This window comes from Lissotriton helveticus, chromosome 5_1 (genome assembly GCF_964261635.1).
Source record: "Lissotriton helveticus chromosome 5_1, aLisHel1.1, whole genome shotgun sequence".
In the NCBI taxonomy this organism is placed as follows: Eukaryota; Metazoa; Chordata; class Amphibia; order Caudata; family Salamandridae; genus Lissotriton; species Lissotriton helveticus.
This window is the reverse complement of record NC_136065.1, coordinates 1567630599-1567640592: the sequence shown is the minus strand read 5'-3', so window position 1 is coordinate 1567640592 and position 9994 is coordinate 1567630599. Positions and strand designations below refer to the sequence as shown.

The following is a 9994-nucleotide window of genomic DNA, read 5'->3' as shown; positions in this document are numbered from 1 at the left end:
GGTAAAAACTAGTAATCTGACCCTCTTACTATAAAGATAAGCCGCCCAACTGGCGTTAACACTGCTGGTTCTTCTAGGTGCATCAATTAAATCAGTTTAATCTTCCCCTCACAGGGAGACAGGGGCTGCCTTTAATATGTTCTGATCCTTGTGAGACTTGGACTCCTGTAGTACTACCTCATATACTCTTAAATGCCTTTGTGAATTGCCCATAAAACATCTAAAATGGTAAAATTCAAGGAATATTCATATACAGTTCGTAAAAGTAGAAAGGTCTGGGACCTCTACACTTTTACCAATAGGGAGCTGAACATTTCAGCACTGATTCTGAAAGGCATTTATGAGTCATGAAGGAATCTGGCCCATGTCCTCCAAAATGGAAAACGATACATGGTTTCTTTATAAAACTATAGGTCTGACCCCATATTTGGACACTGCATTGGTGATGTTGCATGCAGAACTAGGCACAATATTCATATCAGGTACACAGAGATGCACATAATACACCCTATCTGACCTTAATTTGTTACCTTAAAATGGACACAGTACACCATTTGAGGCTTCTAGAGCTGGGCATCCTCTAGATTTGGTGTCAAGAACTGTAATAGCGAACATGAGAACCATACACCAGATGAAGCCTTCTGAAGTGGTTACAAGACTCAATGAATGACTTGTACCAAACTCCTCTCTTCTGGTGGCTTATATCGGTGTTCACTGCTGCATTGAGCACTTGACAAGCGTTTTACACCTGGACAAAAGTCACAGCCTGCAGTTGTTGTGCCATCTGGCTCTCAAGAAGCATGGATTACCACACACCACAATTTTACGTGAAAAGAGAGGCCCTCATGGGGCTTGCCTGCCCCAAAACTGGTGCCAGCAGACCCTCCATCCAGTCATCACACATTGTCCAAATCACACTGACCTCTCACCATCAGTCAACAGAGTCGCATCTGCAGGATATATAAGGTCAGCATCAAGATAAGACAATTGTAATAATTTTTAATACAAGCTGTGGTTAATATTCTAAAATGTTACATTTCAATAATGTCTCCATCGAATTTCAGCAATATTATATGGCACACTGCGGACAATCTGTATGTCCATGTTTTTCGTTAGTACACCTATATTTGAGTATTTTAATGTTGAAAAAGAAAATGAAAGACTTATTGCATTGCTGTAGAAATCTTTGAAAGCCTAAATTGTTTGTAGTTGTTCACTAGCAATTTCATAAAAATTCAAGGGCACTTCTAATGATTGTTTAGTAGCAGAGGCTCAATGGAAGTATTATAATATATAGGATTATTTCTGGAATTTCAAAATTGTTTCAATTTTTTTTTAAATAAAAACGTACAATTCTGTTGTCTCTGTTGTGTTCCCTATACCCTTTTCAAAGTCAATTAAACCTGATGGGCTTGTTTATACTAACAAAGAATTTCTATAGGGCCAGTACTATGAACACATTTTGGAGAGTACAATCAGGGGTGTGCCCGCCTGTGAGACAGCTAACATTCAACCCATGTTGTTCTGTTTGATTTATTTATTTTACTTAGTTTTGAGAGCACTGGCATGTTGCCATGTGGCTGTTTCTAAGCAACTGGAAATTTCTTTAATTTTAATCTTGTCATTGCAGTACATTTGTTGGGGGACGTCAGTGGATTTAAGCATGATATTACAGAGCTGGGTATATGGGATCGAAATAATATACAGAGACTAAAAAGTAAAATGCTGCATAATATATAAATAGTTATTCAGAAAATGCTTGTTCTAGGGCAATTTGGGAGATTTGTCTTGAAAGCCCAAAGCTCTTAAAGACTGTCAGGGCTGGAGATAAGTCAGTTGCTTATCAGGATCGCTCCACATATGTAACTGATAGAGGCCTCTTGAAAACACATAGGGTGAGCAGGTACAAAACCTGGTTTTAAGATCTCAGATTTCCCCAAAGACATCTGAGTGGCTCAAAGTATGTGAGTCTTCAAGAACGTTCTGACTGTATGACTAGTCACAACCAAGATTTACCACCCAGAAATTAGGTATAAAAGTTAATATTAGTTGAGGTAAGTATTCCATTCTGGATTCAGTGTGTTTATTAATTTGAGGAGTATGTACGTGTTCTTTTAGTAGAACTCGGAGGTGGGAATGACTATAAAAGGAAGTATCGTCTGTGCAGAAGGGAGGTTTTTCTGCTTCGGTGTAGTAATCGGAGGGGTGCCCGCACGTGCGAAGCTCCTCTGGAGCTGGCACGTGTCCTCCCCGAGGCACTTCCGGGTGATATTTACAGGCATTGTTGAGTAATATTTAGTAATTTCATAATCAAATGCGTTCGTGGAAGCCAAGCCTCACTCTGCCTTGTCATGACATCATCACATACTGACAAAAACAGACGTACGGAAGCGAGTCTCTGAACAGGAAGTGAAATGTTGAAAAGCTAGAGGTCCTTGCACGTGACTGGAGCAGTGACCAAGCTAGCTGCTCACATGCTGTACAGCATTACTTTCCTAGCTGGTCCTTTGCGAATTTGCAATATTTGAAAGTTGAGTATTACAGTTTGTCCCAAGAATAGGAGAATGGCGGGTGGTTGCTGGTAGTTCTGGTCATGCTTGCAGGTGTGGTACTTATGGCAGTGGTGGAAGGGAGTGCGGGCTCGGGTAGGACTTAGATTTCAATGTAGTTGGCCCGGCGCAGGCAGAGCGAGGAGTCGCTTGGGATCGCATTGGCGTGGATCTCATTTCCCTCCAGCCTCAGGACCTGGAGCTTTGAGAAGTTGGTGATGTCAACAAAGGAGCAGAAGCTGCCGACGGAGAACTCTGGGGAGAGAAGAATGTGAGAGAAAACATGACATGATTAGGGATCTTAGATTTATCTGATTTTGTTGCAATCATATGACAGTTTTGATCCACCTCTTTCACACTGTTACGAGTATTCTCTTTGCTGTTATCCAGCTGCGACTCTTGCTATACTGTTTTCATTATGCTGGCATGCGCACTATGTATCACTTCTTGCATGTATGTATCGGAGTATATTTCGATTGTATACTTCTTCTTTCAAATACAATAAAATATTTTAACACAAAAAAAGAATTATCTGATAACATGGCATTGATAGTGAAGAGAAGTGCGAGGGGTTCGGATGAACTGATTGAACAGCTCTGAATTGGAGGGGTCACTTACCTCTGCTCATAGCACACGCCATCCGTGTGCTCTTGCTTGACCTGTCTGGAATCTAACCACTTCAAGGATCACTGCAGGTCTTTTTGGGTATGAAGAGAGGCAATGATGGGAGATGTGGCAAGGAGAAATATCTATTGCCTGAAGTTAGGAACCTGCCTGAAGGCTGCAAAATTGGAATGATGCTACATGTAGTCCGATAAACTCTATCGGAGAGGCTTAAGATGTTGGTGCAAATAACAGTCAACAATTCTTCGCAGATAGGGATTTGTGTCCAAACCCATGGGTTTCATGGGAACCCCCAGGCACCACCGTGAAATTCCCCCTTGACGCAAAGTAATGCAAGGCAGCGCATTGCACAACTTTGCATTACTTTGGGTTACTTACTATCCAATGCAAATCATGATTTTCATTGAAGAATAAATCCTACCTGAGCACTGTATCGGGTTTGCGTTAGAAAAGTAATACAAACCTGCCACAAAGAGTGTGTATATCTGGGTCATAGCATGTGATCAAAGTAATTTCATAGCATTGGAGTCTTGTCAGGATGAATGGTTATCAGCTTTTGACATTCTGCACCTGGTATTGTTTTAGGTGTTAAAGTTAACTGTTTTGCTATTTTCTGACTCAGAAGTCATGGACATGGAGTCTGAACATGAAACATACTCTGTGCTTCTCATGGTGAAGGGATGAAGCTGAAACGTGTGATGATGCTAAATGAAGATTTCTACAGGAGAGCTACTGAGGTGCCAGCTGTTGCCTTAATTCAACCAGGCCATGATAATGATACAGAGTGACATAAGCATTCAATGTGGGCCAATTACGCTTTGTTAGGGCAGTTGATGCACATCTTGGCTGCTTGATCTTAACGTTTCAGCAGCATGTCAATCAAGTTCATTTCTCTCTCGCTCTTTCTCTCATTTGCTTTCTCCTAAACATGAGCCTCCTAACCAAAAGGACGCCTATATTAAGAAAGTGTTGAGTTGGTTCCATATTAATGGTTAAAAGTTCCATATAGATGTTCTGATGTTAACATGGGCTTCTATGGGAATTAACAAGGGCGAATTATCAAGCCCATTATCGCCGTTTTATCTGCAGTTTCCTGCCGATAATACGGCGATAATTTTAACACTAGTCCTTGATAATATGACCCGTTGAATTCTCAGGGAATTCTTTCACCAAGGCACTTCTCCTTCTCAAGGCAAGGGAAATGTCTAGGTAAAAACTGGCTAACGAATTTGGAATAATGTGAAAATTAGTGCATAAACATGGATTCTGTCATTGTTTTTCTCAATGAGCAAGAGCAATCTTGTTATAGGCCGGTATTGCCAAGACCAATAAGTACTGATGCCTGGGGTCCTATTATGCATAGGGCACACTTTCCCTGTTTGCGCCCTGGCGCACCTTAAAACAGATGCGCTGGGTGCACGCAGGGAAAGTGCACCCTATTACATAGAATGCCCACTCCTCAGGGCAGTCGAGTACTCATGCTGCCCTGGGGGCAGCACATTCAAGTGAAATACAGAGCGTCTTTGAAGCAGCCGCTCTGTGTTTCACTGTGCAGGCGGCAACCCGCCTGCACTTTTAAAGAGGATAAGAGATCCCCTTCCAGGAGAGTGCAGTTAATAAGTGAACTCAACTGCAAGGGAATGTTTGGGGGGTCCCCAGGACCCCGTTTACCCCCTCCAGAGGGCTGCTATCAGTGGGTGCACTGACAGTGCGCCACCTGATAGCTTCTTTGCCTCTGCGCCCACATCAGTAATATGGTGTGAGCGCAGAGGCAAAGGGATTCCCTCATCTGCATGGGGCACATCCCCATACAAATGAGGGAACACCCTCTTGAGAAAGAGCTGGCACTGTATGTGCGCCTGCACTTTCAGTATTACAGAAGGGGCAGCACAAGCATCTGCGGCCCCTTCTGTACTACCAAAGTGCCCCGGGTACGCGAAAAGTGCGCTCCCCGGGACACTTTGTATAATACGGCCCCTGTTGTATTGTTACTTCCAAGAGTGGGAATACCAATGTGATATTCTTGCATAACTTGAAAATGGAGCCTCTGATTGATATAAGCATGCCCAGAACATTAAATCACTCCAGCAAAACTAACTGTCGGTCAACAGTACACATCTAAACAGACCTCATATCACACACTCAACACAGCCTAAATAGGCCAGCAGATGGATATAAGGATCCCTCGCGTCTCCCCAAATTTCCTGCTACTTCACACACACATAGATCTGCTGGGCAATGTGAAAGCCAAATAATCCATTCACCATGTACGCTTCTTGGTGAGACCGCCAATCACACTAGAAACATGGAACCTCATGGAACACTCCCACTTCCAGATCCAGCCCAATCCTAGAACGATGCTCCATGTAACATTTACCTACAGACATCCCGGACCCCGCTACTCTTTCACCAACGTCATCGTAGACTACATCGCTCCCCACGCCCTCTCCTCCACGGACTACATACTGCTCGGAGACACAAACTTCCACCTAGATAACCTCAGCGACCCCAACACCATCGCCCTCCTGGAGCATCTTACCAACATAGGACTGATGCAACTTATCTCCACCCCCACACACACAGCAGGACACACCCTCAACCCCATCTTCGCTGAAGGAAACAACATTCGCTTCAGCCACACCACGGAACCACTCTGGACAGACATAATACCACGTAGACTCTTGAATGATCAAATACAGCTAACAATTAGAACCCATAGTATGAATGACATCTCCTTCAACAACCTATAATTGGCCACAGAATATGTGCAATCTTTTGATCTAGTGACAATACAAGAAATGACACTGTTGTTTAATCTGTAACTATATCCATGAAATCGTATATTGTATTATAACCCAGACCATGAAATGTGTTTTTTGTGGTCAACTATAATATGAAGATTTTGTACTTATCATGTGAGAGCATCACGCTGTTGATATTTAAGTGTAAAAAGTCACGAAAACCACTAGGGGGTGGGTTAACTTCACTTCACAAAAGACTAACATGAATCTTCTTAGGAAATATCGACTCACTCGCTCACACGCGATTAACGCTGTGGACACACCCATGTCCTATTATATTTGGAACCTAATTCCAGATACAATATTGCAGTAGACGGAAAACAGATTGACATTATTTTGCTTTCAATGATCAGGTGCTCACCTTTAATTGTGATCTTAATACTACTTTAGACACACGTCGGTTCTATTCGTACATGACCTCGTATTAGGCATTTTATTAGTGCCAATACACTGTTTCTTATGAGACACATTTCGGTTCGTTTTTGAATGTTTTTGCTGGTCGCTTCGACGAGAGACTTGATACGAGTCAAATCGAGATCCCCAACATGGCGGCGCCTAAATCGATAGCCACGGTCTAGTGTTTCCATTAGCTATTCCTTAAATTCATTTCCTCCTCCCGGTCACGTGTCCGTTGTTGGAAAACGGCGACCGGGAATCAAAGGAGGGATGCCACAAAGTTGGTAAGTACCGTGCAACACATATAACGTATAATTTTTAGGAATTATGCTCTCACACGATACGGTATATCTAAGTCGATGTCAGCAATAACATTGGCTGTTACCGTTTTCCCCCCACCCCTTTTTCTCTGGCAGATATTTCCACGATTCCAGCTACACTCGCAGGATCTGGAACCAGATCGTGGATCCCCTCCCGGTTATAGGCTTAATATGTACACGTATTAAGGTACCATTCGATCAATTCTTATGAGAGAGAGACAATAAATGTTGCACCTTTATCCGACTTATGTAGCAATTTTGAAATACCGTAACATTCGGTTTTCTTTCATTGTAGCGTGACTCATATAGCACTCTTTGACCCTATGTGCTCATGAATACCAGGATTTTTCTAATATTCAACAATAAAGACAGACAACCAAACCGGTGTCACTGTGATCAATGGTGAGTTGTGACCCCTTGTATACGCTAAATAACAGGCAGAGTTATGGGTTCGTCACTGATGCATATCGTATAACCTTTCAGTCATTTCTATTCTCCGAACCCATCCGTGCACCGTTAACCTCTTTTTGCCAGAAATGTTCACGTACGTCCATGACGGTGAATTATTAGTAATCCCATATGGTGAGAGAAAGGGCAGATAGACATGCCCGTTGGTCATCAGTCATACACTCAGTCGTACTGGGGTATACTGGTTCAGATATCACTGAGACATGTAGAACTTATGCACATTAACGTTCGTAGTCTCCCGAATTTATTGGTGTTGTATCTCTCTCTCTGCCGCACTGGCATTTTCGCTCTAATTTTGTCCCTTTATATGCTTCTTTTTCCTTCATCACAGAATTCTGATTCCCTTTGAATATTTCCCACCAGACCTACATAAGTGTAGGTCGTGCCACAAGGTAGGCAATTTCCTTCTGGCACCTATGATCCTTTTCAATATTCACTCACCTGGGGCCTGCATGCACTCAGTCCAAGAATGATTTCTTATGACTTGACACCATACCAATCACGCTCTCGCATGAGACCTTTGTGTGACGGTTTTGCTTCAATACGGTACTAGATCATGACCTTGGTGAATGAGTGCCACTCTATCATTCCCACAATAATATGATTGACTATCATGTCGTATAAGGAGAAACAATATGTTTGGACACACATTACAATTGCACAATTGTTTTCTTTTCTCCTAAACCACCACTCTTATCACGTAAACTACATCAATTCCACTTATGTTTCGTGAGCATAGGGTGTTGGATTAGTGACCATCACATCCTTTTTTCACCTTGATTCACCAGTGCATGATGTCTATCAGACAATTTGTCTTCCTTAAATGCGCTGTATATAAACCAATATTCTATACACATTCCTTTATGTTTTTTTGCCAGCCCTGAAGAGTCGTTGTGAGTTGTTCCCACACGACGAAACACGTGTCTGCTGGTTGTGGATTCATTAAACTACCCATCTTTCAAGAATTTTAAATGAGAAATTGCATCTGTCAATTCTTTGGCTACATGTTTACAACATTTACTTTTGCATAACTACCATTGTAATACCTTGCTTGTTGTGTGCGAGAGCTTTGCTGTTTTCCACTCTGGACAGACCACCACTGCATCCATTTCTCCTCCTCGAAACCCATGCACACAAGCGCACGCCCTGCCTCCCACACAGAACCTAGGAAAAAGTCTATGAAGAACACCTCACCTCTGCCCTCAGCTGCACTCCTCCACCTACAACGACAGACACCAGTACAGAACCAAGCAACCTCCACCATTGGATAGCCAACTGCGCCAACACTCTCGCCCCCCTCCAGAACACCACCAGACGACACAACACGAAAGCCACCTGGTTCACTACGGAACTCTGAGAGTCCAAGCGCTCTTGCCGACGACTGGAGAAAACTTGGAGAAACAGCAAACCCCCAGAAGCACCCTTCGACTTCAAGGCCGCCACCATGACACACCACCAACTCATCAAATCAACAAAGAGAAACTTCATCCAAGACAGAATCCTCTCCAACTCTCACAACTCCAAGGAACTCTTCGCCATCATTACAAGATTTCCCCAGACACAACAGCGAAGCAACCGACGTGCCTCACCCTCCCAAGACCTCTGCAACAAACTCAGCTCCTTCTTCCAGCACAAGATCAAAACGCTTTACGACAATTTTGATGACCAAGACGACGGCACTGCCCCAACACCCTCCTTCCTGCAATGCCATCCAACAGACCCTCCTCACCTGGACCCCTCTCACCGCAGAAGACACTGCAAAGACAATGAATAGCATCCACTCCGGAGCACCTACTGCCCGCCGCACATCTTCCACAGGGTCACCACCACCATCACACCCGAACTATGCCGAACCATCAACTGCTTCCTCGAGACCGCCACTTTCCCCTACGACTGGAAACGCACCAAAGCCAAACCCCTCCTCAAGAAGCCCTAGGCAGACCCAACGGATCTCATGAACTTCAAGCCCATTTTACTACTCCCTTACGCCACCAAAATCATCGAGCAACTCGTTAACACCCAGCTAGCACACTTCATAGAAACCAACAACATCCTAGACACCTCTCAATCCAGATTCCGCAGCAACCACAGCACTGAGGCCACCCTCATAGCAGCCACCGATGACATACGTGCCCTCCTTGATAATGGCCACACAGGAGCTCTCATCCTCCTGGACCTTTCAGTAGCCTTCGACACGTCTCCCACCGCACACTAGCTGCCAGACTCTACAACTCCGGCATCCAGGAAACAGCCTTAGACTGGATTCGATCTTTCCTCTCAGACAGAACACAAAGAACAAGACTCCTGCCCTTCTTCTCCGAACCAACAGAGATCATATGTGGAGTACCTCAAGGATCCTCCCTCAGCCCCACGCTTTTCAACGTCTACATGGCCCCCTCACAACCATTATCAGAAAAAATGGACTCAACATAGTCTCATACGCCGACGACACCTCGCTCATCCTCTCCCTCTCCAAGAAACCCGACATCACCAGGCACAGTTTTCAAGAAGGGATGAAAGATGTTGCAACCTGGATGAGCAGCAGCTGCCTGAAGCTCAACTCGGAGAAAACAGAAGTCTTCATCCTCGGCTCCCCCCCTCTGCATGGGACAACACCTGGTGGCCCTCGCGCTCGGAAATCCACCCACCCCAATGGAACACGCTAGCAACCTCTGCATCATACTCACCTTCACTCACCATGAACCGCCAGATCAACGCCGTGTCCTCCACTTGCTTCACCACCCTCCGCATACTACGCATGACCTTCAAATGGATCCCTCCCAATGCCAGCAAGACCGTCACCCACATACTCATCACCAGCAGACTGGACTAAGAA

At 44.2% G+C, this 9994-nt stretch overlaps 1 protein-coding gene across 2 annotated transcripts in view; it reads right to left on the bottom strand.

Annotated features, from left to right (window-relative positions):
- Window positions 1–982: 982 nt before the first annotated feature.
- FMOD (fibromodulin) overlaps window positions 983–9994 on the bottom strand; it is a 52362-nt gene continuing 43350 nt past the window's right edge. For both annotated transcript variants that reach the window (XM_078644694.1, XM_078644693.1), the window contains exon 3: window positions 983–2804. In XM_078644694.1, coding sequence (XP_078500820.1) covers window positions 2653–2804 — 152 coding nt within the window. In that variant the 3' untranslated portion in view covers window positions 983–2652. The remainder of the gene's footprint in view (window positions 2805–9994) is intronic.